Source organism: Emydura macquarii, unplaced genomic scaffold (assembly GCF_026122565.2).
Source record: "Emydura macquarii macquarii isolate MOO-44397 ecotype Brisbane River unplaced genomic scaffold, CSIRO-AGI_Emac_v2 contig_3603, whole genome shotgun sequence".
Taxonomy (NCBI): domain Eukaryota; kingdom Metazoa; phylum Chordata; order Testudines; family Chelidae; genus Emydura; species Emydura macquarii.
In genome coordinates, this window is record NW_027133740.1 from 5,927,207 (window position 1) to 5,944,504 (window position 17,298).

At 39.3% G+C, this 17,298-nt stretch overlaps 1 protein-coding gene across 1 annotated transcript in view; it reads right to left on the bottom strand.

The window, feature by feature from the left end:
• The window catches only part of NLGN1 (neuroligin 1), a 410,060-nt gene that overhangs the window by 3,218 nt on the left and 389,544 nt on the right, over window positions 1–17,298 (bottom strand). The window contains exon 6 of the mRNA XM_067536443.1: window positions 3,900–4,085. Within this exon, the coding sequence (XP_067392544.1) occupies window positions 3,900–4,085 (186 nt within the window). The remainder of the gene's footprint in view (window positions 1–3,899; window positions 4,086–17,298) is intronic.

The following is a 17,298-nucleotide window of genomic DNA, read 5'->3' on the forward strand; positions in this document are numbered from 1 at the left end:
CCAATAGAGAAGTAAAACTGATACAAATGCTGATGTATAGCAGCCGAGGATCTGGCCCTGGAGTAAAGCAGGAAGCTGAAAGAGTGGGAGAAATTGTTTGATGCTATTTCTTGCTCAAGATAACACTGTTTGCTTTGAAAAAATCATAATATTAAAATTAATGTATCAGTTTGGAGGAAAAGCTAACCACCCCTGCAATTGACTGATTTCTTAGATATCGTTCAAGTCATTAACAGGTTGCAGGTGTATGACCATGTTTTAAATTGAAGACTGAATAGCACCTAATATACTATTTTTATAGACTGTTTAGGAATGAACTTGGCTTGAGATGTACAGTGCTTCTCAATTGGGTATTATAACAAATTTTATATTCTGAAACCATACATGACAAAGTACTGGGCAGCATTCCTAACTACTTTATCTCAGAGTCAAGAAAAAGGGTCCTATTTTAAATTAAGGTTTATGGTAATCACATTTAAATAAAAAAAAGGAAAATATGTTTTACACTGAATATTTTAAAATGTTGCTTTGTGACTTAGAGATTTAAACGTATGTTCAAGTATTAATTTATGAGAGATGGGGTGGAGGGTGCAGATTCTGCTGTCACTTATACTTGTGTAAATCTGAAGTAACTTCAGTGCAAGTACTTTGGACTTACTCTGGTATTACTGAGAGTAGAATCTGGACCAAAAGTTCTGTTCACAAATATAAGAAGTCTTGCTTGAAATTGATCTTTTTTTTTATCCTTTTAGTATTTATGTCCACATCACGGGTGAAATCCCGACCCCATCAGAATCAATAGGAGTTTTGCCACTGAGTTCAGTGGGGCCGGGATTTCATCCCATGGTTCTAAGCCTTGGCTCATGTACTAGGTTTGTGTGAAAGGGCCTTAGGAGGAATTCTAGCTGACACTAGAATGGCTGCTCCCATATTTTCTGTGCTCTCCTCTGTGTTGGGCCATGGCATTACTTCACCCCCTCCCATGCCCTTTGGGAAGGCTAGCTCTACTTCCAACAGGGATTTTGAGTCTGGCCCTTGTGCACTGAAGTGGGAAAGGATCCTTTCATCCATACTCCTCGCCAGTCATAGTTTAGTCCGAATTAGGCAATATATTTTACCCTTTTTGCTAATGAAGCTTTTAAAACTTTTTCTGCTACATCACAGAAGTGCTACAACTGAAGGAGAATAAACAATTTGCAATTATGCAGTGTCTTTGTGCAATGTATCGGAAAATATTTGGTAATATGACCTATATTTCATAGCTAACTATAATTTATGCAAAAATGCCCTTTGACATATACACGTTACACTAATGTGAAGCATATTGGGCCAAAATTTGATTTTATTTACACCAGTACAAATCTAGAGTAATTCCAGTGACATCAGTGGTGTTACTAAGGATTTGCAGTGGGGTAACTGAAGGCAACTTCTGAAGACAACATCTGGCCCTCTGTCATTGACTTACACAAACAAAATGTGTTTGGGGCACACTCTGCTGAACAGCCAGTACCTCCCAAATGGGAATTTTCACTAGGATATAATTCTTAATGCAAGATAGCTTTACTTTGTGTGCATACTAAGTAAATCTCTTCTTTTATTGTGTAGAATTTTATATACCAGAGAGGGAAAGAGTCAGTTACATGGTAAGAAAGTGCTGATATAAACACTGTAGCTTGTTAAATGACACATAAAAGGCCAGATTACATTAAAAGTGGTCAAGTCCTCTGGCCATAAAGCTCAGTTCAGTTACTTTAAAAAAATATTTCTGTTGAACCATGTTAGTGAAAAATGGATGACAGTGAGAAAAGTAATTTTCACACTGTAACTGATTTCTGCCAGCAACAATGTACAATAAAGGAAGTGAACTAGATTTCTATCAGGAAATGTTCGCACTCATGGCTCAAGGGGCTATAGGCTGATATAAAAATGACATTAATGCATAATGGGCCATACTTTGCTATCGTTTGTATGTCAAGGTCCCACTGAAGTAAATAATAATTTGCATTTATTCATCTACCGATTTCAAAGTGCTTTACCAAGATGAATAAGTACTATAGTTCCCATTTTGCATATGGGGTAGTTGAAGTAGATTATTTAAGAGCTCCATCTTGCAATGTGCTGAGTGTCTCCTGGCCCCTGCAGAATGCTCTGTTTACTGGGAGATGAGAGCAGTCAAGTAGGCACTCGGCATATAGTAAATGGGCTTGTGCTCTTTAAAACATTTTACTGTGTTACAACATGACTGTGTAGTTAGTTGACAAGATGCAGACCATGACTGACTGGTCATTGCAGATAAAGGCATACAGTGTTCAGGATCACATCAACTAGTTGTAGTTAAACCACAGACCAAGTGCTCAGTCGTCAGCAGAGAATGGAAACCAGGTTTCCTGACTCTTAGCCCCATCCTCAATCCACTATGCCACTCAAATGATCCTCTGCTGAAAAACTGATGGCATGATATGACCCAAAGATTACACATGGTTATGGGCACTAGGCTAACACTAAGTTCTGACAAATCAATTACTGGCTTAAAATGCCATTTTACAAAACATTCACCGGTTAACATGCAAAAAATCTAAATGATTGTGAGAGTCAAATTTGTACATGGATTCTACACTTCATACTTCAAGGTATTTCAAGTATTAAAGCAGTCTTTTGCTGGAAATTGTTAAAAATTACAATTAAAAATTATTTTTAATAATTATTATTTTTTAAACTTTTAAAACTTAAACCCAGTCCTAGGCATCTATTTTCCGCTATAGTATTGTTTGCATAAAAGAAAATAGGCCTGATTCTTCTCCCATTTACATCACTGTAAGGCCTGATCCAAAAGCCCACTGAGAGTTAGTGGGAATCTTTCCATTGACTTCAGTAGGCTTTGGATCAGGCCCCAGATCAGAAGTAAATTCTACGGATATCAGTGGAATTACTCCAGTCCGAGTGTACAATCAGGCCCTCCAGGGAGTTCACCAATGTTCACCAAAGGGTTTTCTGTCATCTGCCTGCTAAGTCTAAACAATCTAGCATACATATATGTGAAATGGATAATGACAGGATGGAGTAACATAAAAACAATGTGATCAATAAGCAGTGGCCGTGCAAAAGAGAAAAAATGTGGGGAACTCTGGTGCCAAAATTGAAGGAAAAAATGTTTTCTGGCCTCAAACAGCATATTTGTAATTTCCTGCTGTCTGCCTTAATTTAACTAGAGAAAAGGTGCTACCTAGGGAATAGAAAATACATATATGGGCAAAAAAATATCAATTTGTGACCTTGATGCTTTGACAATTTTGGCTCATGCATGCAAAACATTCAAACATTCTTTTCTCAGAAGACAGCATGTGAAATTCATGCAGCTTCAGACAAAAGATTTCTGAACTAGGCACTTTTTTCCTTCCCACTAGATAATAGCATTAAGCATCTTAGCCATGAGCTTGCAAACATGAACCATGTCGTTTTATTTTTCTTTAAATCTTGCTCCTCATGAGAAACTAAACATGCCTTTGATGACTGATTGAATATAGTCAACCTCATTGACTGTGAGCATTGACTGGTTTTCCAAAGAGGACACCCTTAGATAGGAAAGAAAAGAGACAAAAATGATATACTGTGCATGTGCTGTTCAGAAGTCTGCTGCAAAAAGTGTTTCTACAAAGCTCCACAGGAAACAGAAAGAAAGCCACCCAAAATTTAAATGTGCACAAAAGATTTAAGGTAGAAGGCAGCTATTACAGCCTTTAAAAAGCCTGTTTATTATTGAGTTGAACTCAGCAATCCATAGAAACTGAGAGAGAAATACAGAGCATCACATAGTACTAATGGTGGTGGCATGCAGACACCAAAATTGTCAAAATTTGCAACCTGCATAATACCTTTGGTTGAATTGCTCCAACGGTTACCTTCAGAATAATGGGACAAAGTCAATAGATTGACGCATGAACCACCTGCACCAGATCCAAAAACAGTTATTCTTAATGGGTCACCACCAAAGAACCCAATATTTTCACTAGTCCATCGCAGAGCCTGGATTAGATCAAGGAGGCCATAATTTCCTTTTGCTGCTTGATCACCAGTGCTCAAGAAACCTGCAAATGTAAAGGAAAAATAGAAAAGGTTTAGCATGTGCTCTCAGATTATGTTTGTTGCACTGTTATCTTGTCAGTAATGCTTCAAACATAAATGGAGCTAAGTAATATGTAAATACATCATTTTCTATATCCACTTGGCAATAATTTACAAGTGACTCACCTTTGCTACAGTAAATCCTTTGGTGTTCATTGTAAACCATGATAAATTAATGTGAGGATTGTGTAGGAACAAAACAGGATAATGTGCTCATTGCAGTACAAGACTGGGAATAAGTCAGTAAGGACCTATGACTTTTAAATGTAATAAATTGAGAGTAAACTCTTTGGGGAAGGGACTATATTTTCTGTATGTGAGCAGTTTCTTTCTCATTGTGGGCACTACTGGAATGCAACTAAAGAAAAATAGTAATACATGAATTTGAATAGAACATCACAACATTTGTAAGGTCAAACATTCAGCTTCCCGATGTGTGTGTTAAAAGGATTGTGTTTGCAAAAATTGGCACATGCCAGTTTAGCAATTTATGTAAGCAAAGGAGTCAGCTGGGCACTCAGCTACCCAATTTGCATATGCAGATGTGGGTTTGGTGCATGCCAGATGGGTGACTGCTCAATTTTGCAATCCACTGCTTGTGATGCAGATATTCCCTATCTTACCACATTGCCTCTTTTTTTCCTCTTTTCTCTCCCATTGGCTTTGCTCCCAAAAAGATTCAATTTATGTCAGATGATAGGCTGGGTTGTACAACCTGAGTGACTCTTCTACTCCCTGAGCTCCAACCCACATCCATTAACCTGGGTTAACTGAGTTTGCATTAAAGGATACACACGGCAATTTGAACTGCTCTAGTAACCCCCAGCATTAAACAGATGAGAACTTAGATGTAAACCTGGGAGCACATGACTTGTTCCTCACAATCAGATTGAGGGTGGAATAGGGGATTGTATCAGGTGAAGAAATGAGTGCTTTTCCTGTAGTCAGCACAGGAATTTTGTTTTTATGTTTATAAAAGACTTATTGTTATAATTAGACAGCTGACTGTAAGAACTGAACACTAAACACTTCAGAAAAAAGCCCATCTTGCTTTTGATATTGACCCCATTGAAGTCATGGCCTCATGTCCAGATTATACAGTCTTTTGAGCAAAGGTTTAAACAACATCAGTATTTTTAAGAAAAACAAAAGCCTCCACTTGCATTTGAAACTGATTTCACACACACAAAATGGACAATGTAACAGCCTTTCAATGAGTGCTCTGTAGAGAAGTAGCACCATTAAAACAATTATCTTTGCATGAACTAAATATTAGCAGGACCCCTTAAAGTTACACTAATTTAACTCTTCTTTGGTGCAGAGCTCAGCACGCTAAACAAAAAAGTTTACAGTAGTTTTCCAGAAAAAAGCATATAATTCTCTTACAAACCTCATCGCTCACACCGTCACATCAACAGCAATACTTGTAGCTCTTAAGACTTAAATTCAGAATAATAACTGTGTATGACATTGATGGAAAAGGAAGAACAAAGATTCCTCATTTTTAGCAGCTAGTTACTATGTCCTTTGAAAAAAATATCCCTTTTATTACCCAAAATTCCAGGGAATAAACAGGGAGAAGCTGAGTTTACAGACTCTGTTGCCTGGAGAGAGAGAAAGGACCATTGACTCTAGCAGTAGTCAGGACAGTGACTGCAGAAATACAGAACATAATGTGTAGAAAGAGCCAACCGAAGAGGATCAGGCTTTATTGTAATTGATGCACCTTTCCAGCGAGAAGTGGATACAATTCAAGAGGAGAAAAATTTCAGATTATTTTTTATCTTAATCTGTAGTAACATTAAGGCCACAATTTCAAGATTGGTGATAAAGGGCTTGATTTAACACCCACTGAAGTCAATTTAAAAGACTCCTACTGACTCCAGGGCTTGGAGATGAAGGTGGAAACTCTGGTTGAGTTTAGAAGAGTATTTGAGCAGATGATGGAGCAAAGGCATGAGGAGGCTGAAGGGAAAAGCTCAGACTTGCAGATGGAAGCAGGACCAAAGAACTCTGAAGGGAGACTGCTGGTTGAGGAAAGTGGCCAGTGAAAGCATGTGACTACAAGAACCAGGCAGAGGAAAAGACGGGCTAGTGAAGGAAAAATAGAACTCAGGAACAGGTTTGCGGAGTTGGAAAATGAAGGAGGGGCGCAGAAAGCGGTAACTGAAGGTGAGAGGGAAGGAAGAAGAGAGGAGCAGCTAGCCCTATACGAAGAGTGCATGAGCCAATGGCGATACCACCAAATAAGAGCCTCAGGGGGATCCAGGATGAGTTCCAGAAGATTGAAAGGCAGAAAAAAAGACGAGAGGACTTGCAGCCAGAAAGAACAGGGGAGAGGCTGGAGAATTACACCGTCACCAGGAAAAGGCAGGTCTACGTGATTGGGGACTTCCTCCAGAGAAGAACAGACAGGCCTGTAACCAGAGCTGATCCAGAAAACAGAAGAGTGTGCGGTCTGCCCGGTGCTAGGATACGACATGTAGACCTGAGGCTGAAGACGATCCTACTGGGAGCGGGAAAGAATCCACTGATTGTCCTTCATGTGGGAACAAATGATACGGCTAGATTCTCACTGGAACAAATCAAGGGAGACTATGCTAGGCTACGGAAGACTCTTAAGGAAGTGGAAGCTCAGGTGATCTTCAGTGGGATTGTGCCTGTCCTTAGAGGAGGACAACAAAGGCGTGACAAGATTATGATGATCAACAGATGGCTCAGGCAGTGGTGCTATAAGGAGGGCTTTGGGATGTATGACCATTGGGAGGCATTCATGGACAGAGGACTGTTCTCTTGGGATGGACTTCACCTGAACAGGGAGGGAAATAGACTTCTAGGATGGAGGCTGGCACAACTGATTAAGAGAGCTTTAAATTAGGAATTTGGGGGATTGGGAGGTGCCCGGGTGATCTCCACGCCTGATTTTAACATTGAGAGGGAGGAAAATGAAATAGGAAAGGCTATAGCAGTGGATAGGAGAATGGATACGAAGAGGAAGGGTGGTGTAGATACCAGTCTAATAGGTGATACTGGCAGTAGAATGACTGTGGTGAATCGCGTAAGGAATGTGAGCGAAGCCAAACTGCAAAAATTAAGATGTTTGTACACCAATGCAAGGAGCCTGGGTAACAAAATGGAGGAACTAGAGCTAATGGTGGAGGAAGTGAAAGCAGATATTATAGAGATAACAGAAACATGGTGGAATCGTAGTCATGACTGGAGTACAGATATTGATGGGTATGTGTTGTTTAGGAAAGACAAAAAAAAAAGGCAAAGATCGTGGAGTAGCGTTGTATATCAATGATGAAGTAGACTGTAAAGAAATTAGAAGTGATGCAATTGATAAGACAGAGTCTGTCTGGGCAAAAATCACATTGGGGGAAAAAACTGCTAGAGCTTCCCCTGGGATAGCCATATCTGGGGTCAGGAAGGAATTTTCCCCCAAGGCAGATTGGCACAGGCCCTGGGGGTTTTTCACCTTCCTCTGTAGCATGGCTCACTTGCTGGCAGATTCTCTGTACCTTGAAGTCTTTAAATCATTATTTGAGCACTCCAATAACTCAGTCTTAGGTTAGGGGTCTATCACAGGAGTGGGTGGGTGAGGGTCTGTGGCCTGCGTTGTGCAGGAGGTCAGACTAGATGATCATAATGGTCCCTTCTGACCTATACTCCATGAGTCTATGAGACTTCAGTGGCATTGGATCAGGTCCAGAGTTAGGCACCTAAATACAAGTGTCTTGATGTTCAGAGGGGCTTGAGGACATTCAACTCTTAATGAAGTAAATTTGATCTGTACATGCCCAGCATCCCGGAAAAACAGGTCACTTTTTTTTTTTTTTTTTTTTTTTTTTTTGGATAACATGCCAAATTTTAGGCACCCAAGTTTGAGCTCTTAATCCTGATGGGTGTGACAAGATATCTGATTCTGGGGTGCACAATCACTTGGCTTTTAGTGAACAAGAACTCACATAAATTTTGACTAAAATATTGATATTCATCTGCAGCCAAATAACGTTTGCCCAGCATGGATTGGGGGAGGAGGTACAAGCTGAGAAGGCCCTATTCTCCCTTCTAGTTCCCCCATGTCCCGTTGGACATTCAGCTACTGCTCCTCTTTTCTTTATGCCCAATTCCCTATTGGCAGCCCCTCCCTTTCAACCGGCTGTTCCCCTTTTTCTCTTTTTCTTTCACTGCTATTCCTCGCTCACTCACCTTCCAAATATCAAACCTCCTGGTCAGTATTCCCCTGTGCACTCTATCCTCGGAAGATGTGCATGTGTTACAACCCCCAGCTACATGATGTGCATCTTAACTCAAGCTGGACAGCATCATGCTTTTTAGCTCTACTGCTCCCCAGTTCAATCCCCAGTGTTGGCCGGCTGGGGCTACAGAATTCGGATCATTCCTTAGACTATGTCTACACAACTATTTTTGTCAGTATAAGTTATGTCACACAGGAGTGTGAAAAAAACACAATCCTGAGTGACGTAAATTATACCGTCAGAAGTACTGGTGTGGACAGCGCTATGTCAGCAGAAGAGCGTCTTCTTTGGGGGGGTCACTGTCACTCTTTGGGGGGATCTCTCCCATCAGCATAATAGGGCTACACGAGAGATCATACATCCATGCAGCTGCGTTGGTATAGCCATGCCACTGTAAACTCTCTAGTGTAGACATGGCCTTAGTCAAAAGTTTGATTTTGATACTACCAACAAACTTTAACAGAGATAGATATGACCATAGGCTTGCAAATGTAGATTTTCACCTGCTAGACTAATAGTAAAAGCAGAAGCACAATCAGATTAAATTATATAACCTGTATAGAGGGCAGCAGTCCACTATTTTCTTCTTACTATTATTTTTAGAACACAAAACAAGCAACCCTTTTAGTTAAAACAAGTAATTCTGTTCAGACTCGATTCAATTACCCAAAATGGGAAACAACATTTAATTCTGATTGGCTCAGGTGAAATTTCCAGTCAGCTCTTGCTAATCAAATGGAGATGTTCTGTCTGCACTGTCTTTTTCATAATGTGGGATGACAGCAGCAAGTTATTAAAATATAATAGGAAAAGAAGTACTGGACTAAATTCTGCGGTCAGTTATACCACAGTGAATCTGGAGTCACTCCAAGGACCTCATGACTAGTGATTGAGGGCTGACTTTGGTCCACTGTATCTAACTGATATGTTCTGTTTTGTGAGATTATGCCTAACCACTGTTATTAGTTTGTATTATTAAAATTCTGCAGTAATAAATATTTATAATACACACAACTACTGTTTATTGCTCTAGTCTTCTAATTTGACTTCATATGAATAGCACTTAGTTAGTATTCAGTCAAATGCTCTCACATTCATTCTAACAGACCTTTCCCTACAGTAAACTGCCTGGAAAGCTAATTGGCCCTGCTGCATAGAGATCTGAGCTATGCTACATTTAGGGCTACATTTTGTTTGTTTTAGGTCAGTGCTGATCTTTACTGCCCAGGGAGGGAACAGGCTAGTGGTATAAAGTGCTAGGCCAGCAGTTCTGTAGCATTAAGACCTAATATACCACGTCTAATTGGCATATTTTGTCCAGGGTAGTTATAATTGAGTCCCCGTCTCATATTACACTTTAAATCAACCTGCGTTCCACTTTTTGAAAACCATCATGCTTAGACCATTCAGCTGCATAACTCAGAAGAACTTTGCTAGGCGCCAAGGAAGGGCAAAGATAATCTAGGATACTTCAGATGTTCATGGAGAGGCCCTGGCAGGCAGAAATAATTAATAGTAATTCATTATTGTTTTATGTTATAACTCATTACAATTCTGTGTATGTGTGCAGGAGGGAAAGAATGGGCACTGGTGCCGTGATCTGACACCCTCCCACCTCCCCAATGCATAGGAGCTAAACTGTAGTGACTGAGACTACATGCAAAGTCCCTACACACCAGCAAAGTTTTGGTCCCTGCAGATAATTTGTATTAGGAATACTGAGGCAGAGTGTAAATGAAGATGGTAGAAAAGAAAGGTTCATAATGTTTTGTAACGAGCTGTGCTTTCTTGGTAACCTGCTTGGAGCATAAAAACAGGAAGATCTGGGAGGTACTAGTGGCTTCAAGAAAACGTAATTCCTGCGTTTAAGGAAACTATAGAGTTCTGTGACTGATGGTGTCTGGAGGTTGCTCCCGTCCCATCCCCTTTTTTGACTGGATTATATCCAGTTACTGAGCTGTCAGTCTAGTACATGTAGCACATGGAGTATGAGAATGACCGGCATTGGCTACAGGGATTGCAAGCAAACTGGACGAAGGCCCTCCTTGAATGCCAGAAACTTCGAGACAAGAAAACAGTTATGGTCACAGCCTACACTGCACGCTAATTATTGAGTTCTCTCTCTTTCCCTGAACATGCTTCAGTCTTTGTGGTCCCATGTTGGTTCTGATGCTGAACAGACCAGCAGTATTGGTTCAGAAAGGTTTTGCTGTGCCCAAGTGATCCCAGACCATTTTCCAGGAATACGGAGGGTTGGTTCACATTGGAGAAAGAATGATTCTGATGGGGAGGCAGGCCAATTTCAAGTGCTAAAACACCAGCTTGTGGAACCCCATGCACTACCCTCTATTTACTGTGCAGCAAAATAGGAGGCAGCTAAGTCACTGTCCACAAGAACAGGTGATGAGCTGCAGAAGACCACTATGCGAGTTAAGCCCTGAGACAATTCTCTGGGGCTATGAGAATTCACACCAAGTCCTGAATCTGATTGCAAAATACAAAGTTCCTGGAAAAAATAAAGCAGCACTCACTTCCTAGGGTTAAAGAATCCTTTACAAAAATGCTCCTTCACAGAGAGCAGAAGACAAAACATCTACTGTCCGCCATAAGGACAGAGACTTGGGGAACACATGTTCAGTTCAGCTAATAAGTGGAGCTTTCAATTTAAAAAGAAAAAAGGAAGAATAAGTATTAACTACACTAATAATTTTGCCTCCGTTCAGATGGATTAGATAAATTATGACTTATGTCCCAAGCACTGGATCCAATGGAGAAGAAATATCTTATACTTCCTCATCAGCAAGAACTACATTGGCTGACTTCCATGTCTACACAAGATGGATAGACATTGATGTTGACTTTCATTACATGAAAACATTTCAACCTCATTTTAAAGAACCATAAGATTCCTGTTAATATCACCAGCTGTTCATGCATTTTTGTTTGTATGCACCATTACCAGCGTGGCTCAGAAGCATGCAAACTGTGAGGAAGTCAGAGAAATGACTGATAAGACAGAGGAGGCATTTTTTAATTTTAGTGAAGCATGGCTCAAGGTGATTAAACCGATCTCTTTCTATGGCCCCATACACAGCATCTGCTCTCTAAAATACTTCAAAACAACACAGAATGGGCCCAATTCAGACCTCTGTTGTAAGTGGATGAAATTCATATTTGCTTCAATTTACTAAGTATACCGAGTCAGAGGCTGTCTCAATATGTTTTTATTTAAAGTTTTTCATCCTCTGTAACCCCAAAAGCAATAAGATAGATATCATTAGCACAGTGACTGTGTAGGCAAATATCTAATCTAGCAATCTGTCCATGGTATTTCTAGGGTGCTGATCACTACAGTATATAAGTACCAAGTACAGAAATTTAGAGTTCTAGGGTTCTCCATGGTGAACTCTGCTTTTCGTCTCCTACATTTGTCAGTTTTTTGTGCACTCTGAAAACAAGGAATCAGTAACACAGTTTGTTAAATATTGTAGGAATGCTTTAGCTATCAGGTGAGTTTTGCATTATACTCTGAAAATGGTCAGATCTGGGATCATTCTGAATTCCTCAGGTACACTGTTCCCGAATGTAAGGTCCTCCCACTAAGAGTGCCCCTCTCTGCCTTCAGCGTCAAGTGCAGTCACTGAGGTGGGTTCTGGGCGGAGTATCTACGCTCGGATCTGTTGACTGCAATGGAGTTACCATCAGGGCTGAGTGTGGCCTTCTGTGCTTAGGAGGGGAGGTTCATTAAACTTGTGCAGCCTCCTCTGAGTTACAGAGCAGCTAGACAAATGGGCACAGCCAAGCACAGAGCCCTGGGAATTGCCTAACACACTATTTCAGATAGACTTACTATTTAGATGTACTGCTCAAACACAAACTTTTACATAGCGCTGGTTCTAGGGGTGGACAGCTTCAGGGATCGCCTTACCGCTCTGCTGCTGGGCTTTTTTTTTTTTTTTTTGCTTCACTCTCATTAGCCAGCTCTTAGTGGTGTTGATTTGTTTTTGTTTTGTGTTTGTTTGTTAAATGCTGCAATGATTGGCCAGCTTTTTTCCCCCTCAACCACTGGGCAGGGAGTGGGGGGGGGGGCAGAAGAGGGAAGGTGCTAAAAACGTTTTTTGTCCTGTCTACTCTTGTTTTTACAAGAGGTGTTTAATGTGTTTGGGGAGCAGGAGTAAGATAATAAGAGTCACAGAAGTTGAAAAGTACTGTATAAGCACAAAGAATTATTAGCGTGCATTATTCTCAACTTTGACTTGTTTTGAATATTCCAATTAACACTCTGGGGTAGAGGGTGACAAGCCTTCCAAAGGAATGGACTTAACCTCCCCTAACTGGATGACCCACTGATAACAAGTCCAGGATCTGGGCGAGAGGAGGTATATGTGCCATTTCATTTTCTACTTGCACGCCTCCTGGCAGGGAATCAAGATTGGCAAGACTGTGTCCCTCTGAAGATTTCTGAGAGCATGTTATAAGTCTAGTATAACCCAGCAACCATCTAACAATGGTAATGAACGGTTAAAAAAAAGTCCTGCTGGGCAGTATTAGCTATCTGGTAGAGGTATACAAGATAGACACATTGCAACAAAAATATAACAGAAAACAGTTGCCCACACTGCTTGTCTTGTTTAAAAAAATTACACTTTGGCCTTGTGACTTACAGTTTCCCCCAGCTATTTGTGTATGTTATAATCAGATGTGCCTTGTCATGTTACTGCTTATATATCTCCATATAGTTAAATGTTATGCTTTCATTTACTGAAAGCAAATATTACCTGCAGATGTGCAAAAACATCATAATTTTGGGGGGGAAGATAGATCCGCACTTCAAATTACCTTCTGCACACTCAGTGGGTATCAAGTTGTTCAGTGAAAAGATTTTGGCTTTGATACCTCTTATCAGAATTTAATACCAATTACCAACCACAAAAATGTGTGTGTTGCCCTTTAAAGTGTAGTACCAAGTTGGAAGTATGTGCGAAATAAGCAAAATGTATATAATGTGATTAAATTTAGATAACACATTTGTTTTTATTGTGGACATTAATCTTGAATTCACTCCAACTAACCAATCTGGGTTTATTAGGTGGGCAGTGGTGCTGTGAACATCAAAGAATATATGATATTCATAAAATAGAGAATACCGTGTCTCACTTTGCTGACCATGCCACTTATTTTAGAACCGGCAGCATATCCTTAATATGAATAGCATATTTTACTAATGGAGACGGGATAAAGCAACTAGAAAACTAGGATCCCAATATTGAAAAAGTAGGAGGAGGACATAAAACATAAAATGAATTTAAGAACTATTCCTCCACAATCAGGTGTCTGCAACACATATCAGCTTCCAGATCTTAGAAACAAGGCTTCTGAAAATGTTGCTCCAACTTATGTCTTGCATCAAATGCATTTTTGTACACAAAAGAAAATGGAATTGTAATACTAGTGCAGAGTCTTCCTATTTCTTAGATTCATGCAGGCTACAAGTAGATGAGTGATTTAAGAAGTGCAGGATTTTATTTCAGTTCTATGAGAAGTGCAAAATAACAGACTAGATCATTATATGTTTTATTATTAATAAGCAGATACATTCTTTATTGACTGTCAAAAGTGGAATGGACACTGACTGTCAGTACTTACGCTCACATAGCAGCAGCCTTCATCTTGAAGGATCACATAAGCAACTCTAGATATATTAATTTCATTTTGGATTTATAAGTAGAAAATGAAATTATTACATCGGTATAGAGGCCTTGGTCACCATTGTGCCTGGACAAACTGCAGGATACATGGTAATTCTATTACATTTATTTCTGTTTGCAAAATATCAATGAACAGATACAGATTATATGTAGCTGTTCAGCAAACCATTTATATGAACATATTTCAGTCTCTAAATTGCATGCAAACATTCACCTTGAATATGTATTTTAATTATTCGTTGTGTGGGATTGGTCACTAAAGTCACATGATACTGTTTATGCTCTCAATTTCATGACTGAAACGTTATAAACTGGGGGCAAGCATCTTTCAGACAAATAGGTTATGCCCTTGTTTGCATGTGATTAGAAGATTTGGCACAAAGAACAGCCATTACCCAACAGTTATTGTAATGAAAACCTACCCATATAAAAGTTCCTGGCAAGCTGTATAGAAAGGGGTGTGAACATGGTTGACTTGAAAAATGTTTTGGAATCCAAAAAGATATCCCACTATTCACACAGCCCTCCTCACCCTATAAATACCAGAAAACAGCTCAGCTATTTTATTTACATCATTTCAGTTTGGCTTTTGGAAGAGGAGTCTCAAAAGGTTACGCTTACGAACAATAAGCTATATTGTGAGCAATGCAAAGCAACTGCACTAACTCATTAACTTATTGGACCCTAGAGTGCTGCAGCTGGGAGACAGGATTTCTTAACAAGTCCAATATCCAGCACTACTGCACCAGTAGCTGGCCTCAGGAAATCCCCATTCCTGGTGCCAAAGCAACAATTTGCAGAATTTATTCAGCTAATTGCGAAAGGCCCACATTCTAAATATAAGCACTTAAAAGAAAACTGTACTCTTTTGGCTCAGCCTAACATTCTGAAAGTACTTATGGAGAAAAGCATGGTGCTGAATAAATTCTCAACAGCATTTTTACAATTATAATGAGGATTTCTAAGACGCACTACTCCTTTTAAGTAATGTTGGTGGGAGAGGCCAGGGGTCCCAGAAGTGCTGCAGCTGAAGGGGTCTTTGAAACAACAAAAAGAACTTCTGCCTCCTTTGGGTTTTATTCCTCACTTTCTTTTAGTGCGACAGGTTACACAAAAAAGCCCAAGTCACCCGAGTCCTTTAAAACAAGGAAAGAAACTTCTCCTCCTTTGGATCTTAGTCTTGGTCTACACCAAAATGTTATATTGGCATAGCTATGTTGGTCAGGGTTATGAATGAAACCACACTCTGAAACAGCGATGTCAGCAAACCCCGCAGTGTAGATGCAGTTATGTCAATGGAAGAGTGCTCCAGAGTAAATTAAACAATAACAATGCTCTCATAACCCAACGTCTCTGAAAACCTTAATAAAAATAAAACCAAATCCAATAGTTCTATGAGACAACATAGCCCAAAACAAATCGTAATAGCATGGTAATGTGTATAATACCAAAAAAAAAAGCCAATCCTTTGAAACAGAGACAACCCCAAACTAAAGACAGCCCCAACCAAACCCTTAAAAATAAACCACCAACTCACGAACATAATGGGTGGGATTTGAAGTGCTGGCCTAACTCTTCTCCCGTAAAGTTAATGCAGAATTTTATAAGGACTTTCCATGGGAGCAGAGTTAGGTCAATGCTTAGGACATTTGAAAATTCCACCTGAAATATTTTCAGGATGTCATAGTTTGCTTCTCTTATTTGGTGGGAGAAAGCAATTTCCTTGAAGAAAGCATTGCCTCTTGTCCTTTCAAAATTGTACCACGGGTGCCCCACTGTTCCACTCCTATCAATCTCAAGGACCAAGATGGGGTGTTAGGCAGCACACTGTGCATTGAATCAGATGCCTACCCCTATTTAGCAACAGGAGAATCAATTTTCAGTGGCAAAAATGGAAATAAGGCATAATATTACATATTGTAGGAATTATACATGAAGGACTGTAACCTTCATACCTTAGTGGATATTATTGGGCAACACAACTATGGGCCTTGATAACATGGTGTAATGGGGATAACAATAAACATTGGACAGATATTGAATCAAAAGCCTTCTCTACTCTTTAAGGTCAAGAATCTTTTTAATAGAAGAGTGAAGACCTACTGAAAAAGGCTCCCTTCCTATCCAGCCATTTTCTTTACCTTAAAAATCTGTGACAAAATGAGGTTCTTATTCTATAATCTGATCCATGCAGATAAAATCTTTAAAAATATTGGGAACTCAAATGAGTTTTGAGAAGAGACTGGGAAATAATGGAAACTTTTGCACTTACCAAGAATTTTTGAATTTTTATGAAATTTCAACTTTTGCAGAGAAAATTTTGCTAAATGAAAAATGGTAGTTTGACAGAACTCTAATGTTTAGAAAGAGTTGTGGATGATGGGATTTTTTTTTTTTTCAAGTTTAGGCCAAATTTTTCATAGTAAGGTACTTAAAGAGAGGTACTTAAATTTATATTTAGGCAACCTGATTCATCACCAGCTCCCACTGACTGTAAATTGAAATTGTTAACCTTTTTTTATTATATAATTTTTATTATATAATGGGACAGTTAGTTACACATGCAACTATTTAGAATATGTACAGGTACAGTTTAGATTTGCTTAGTGATGTCTTTAAATTGAAAACTTCTGCTGATCTCTGCAGGGCTGCAGAATGGTTTTTTCCACGTTAGGCTTTGAAATAATCTTGGATTCGTAATGACTGATCTGGAGCTGTGTGTTAACAAGGGTTTTGATTAGTATTATCACGGCTGGAGACTTTTTGAAAATACATGTTGATCGATGAGATGGTGAAATTAATATTGACACTTTTGGTGGTCATTCTTATAACAACGGATTAAAAATGTGATGAACAAGCCACTTGCAGGTTCTTTGATACAATAGTAACTCAACACTGTGAGGATCTGTGATGAGAATCGAAAGTTAGTATATAATCTTGTGTGTCACATTTGAAGAAAAGGAGGTCAGGAATCTGCATGCTAAAATGTGTGTGCATGTACAAATGTTGTTAGATACATAAATAGCTATTAGAATGTGCAATCATCCAATCTGAGTTCAGAAATTCAGGTGCTAATGTGAACCTCAGACTTCCCTTTTTGAAAATGTTGAGATATTCATACTGTATTACCATGTATGACTTAAATAATGAAGTTAAAAATAAAGATGAAAGCAACTCCTTTTAAAAATTATGTCCGGTTTAATTAT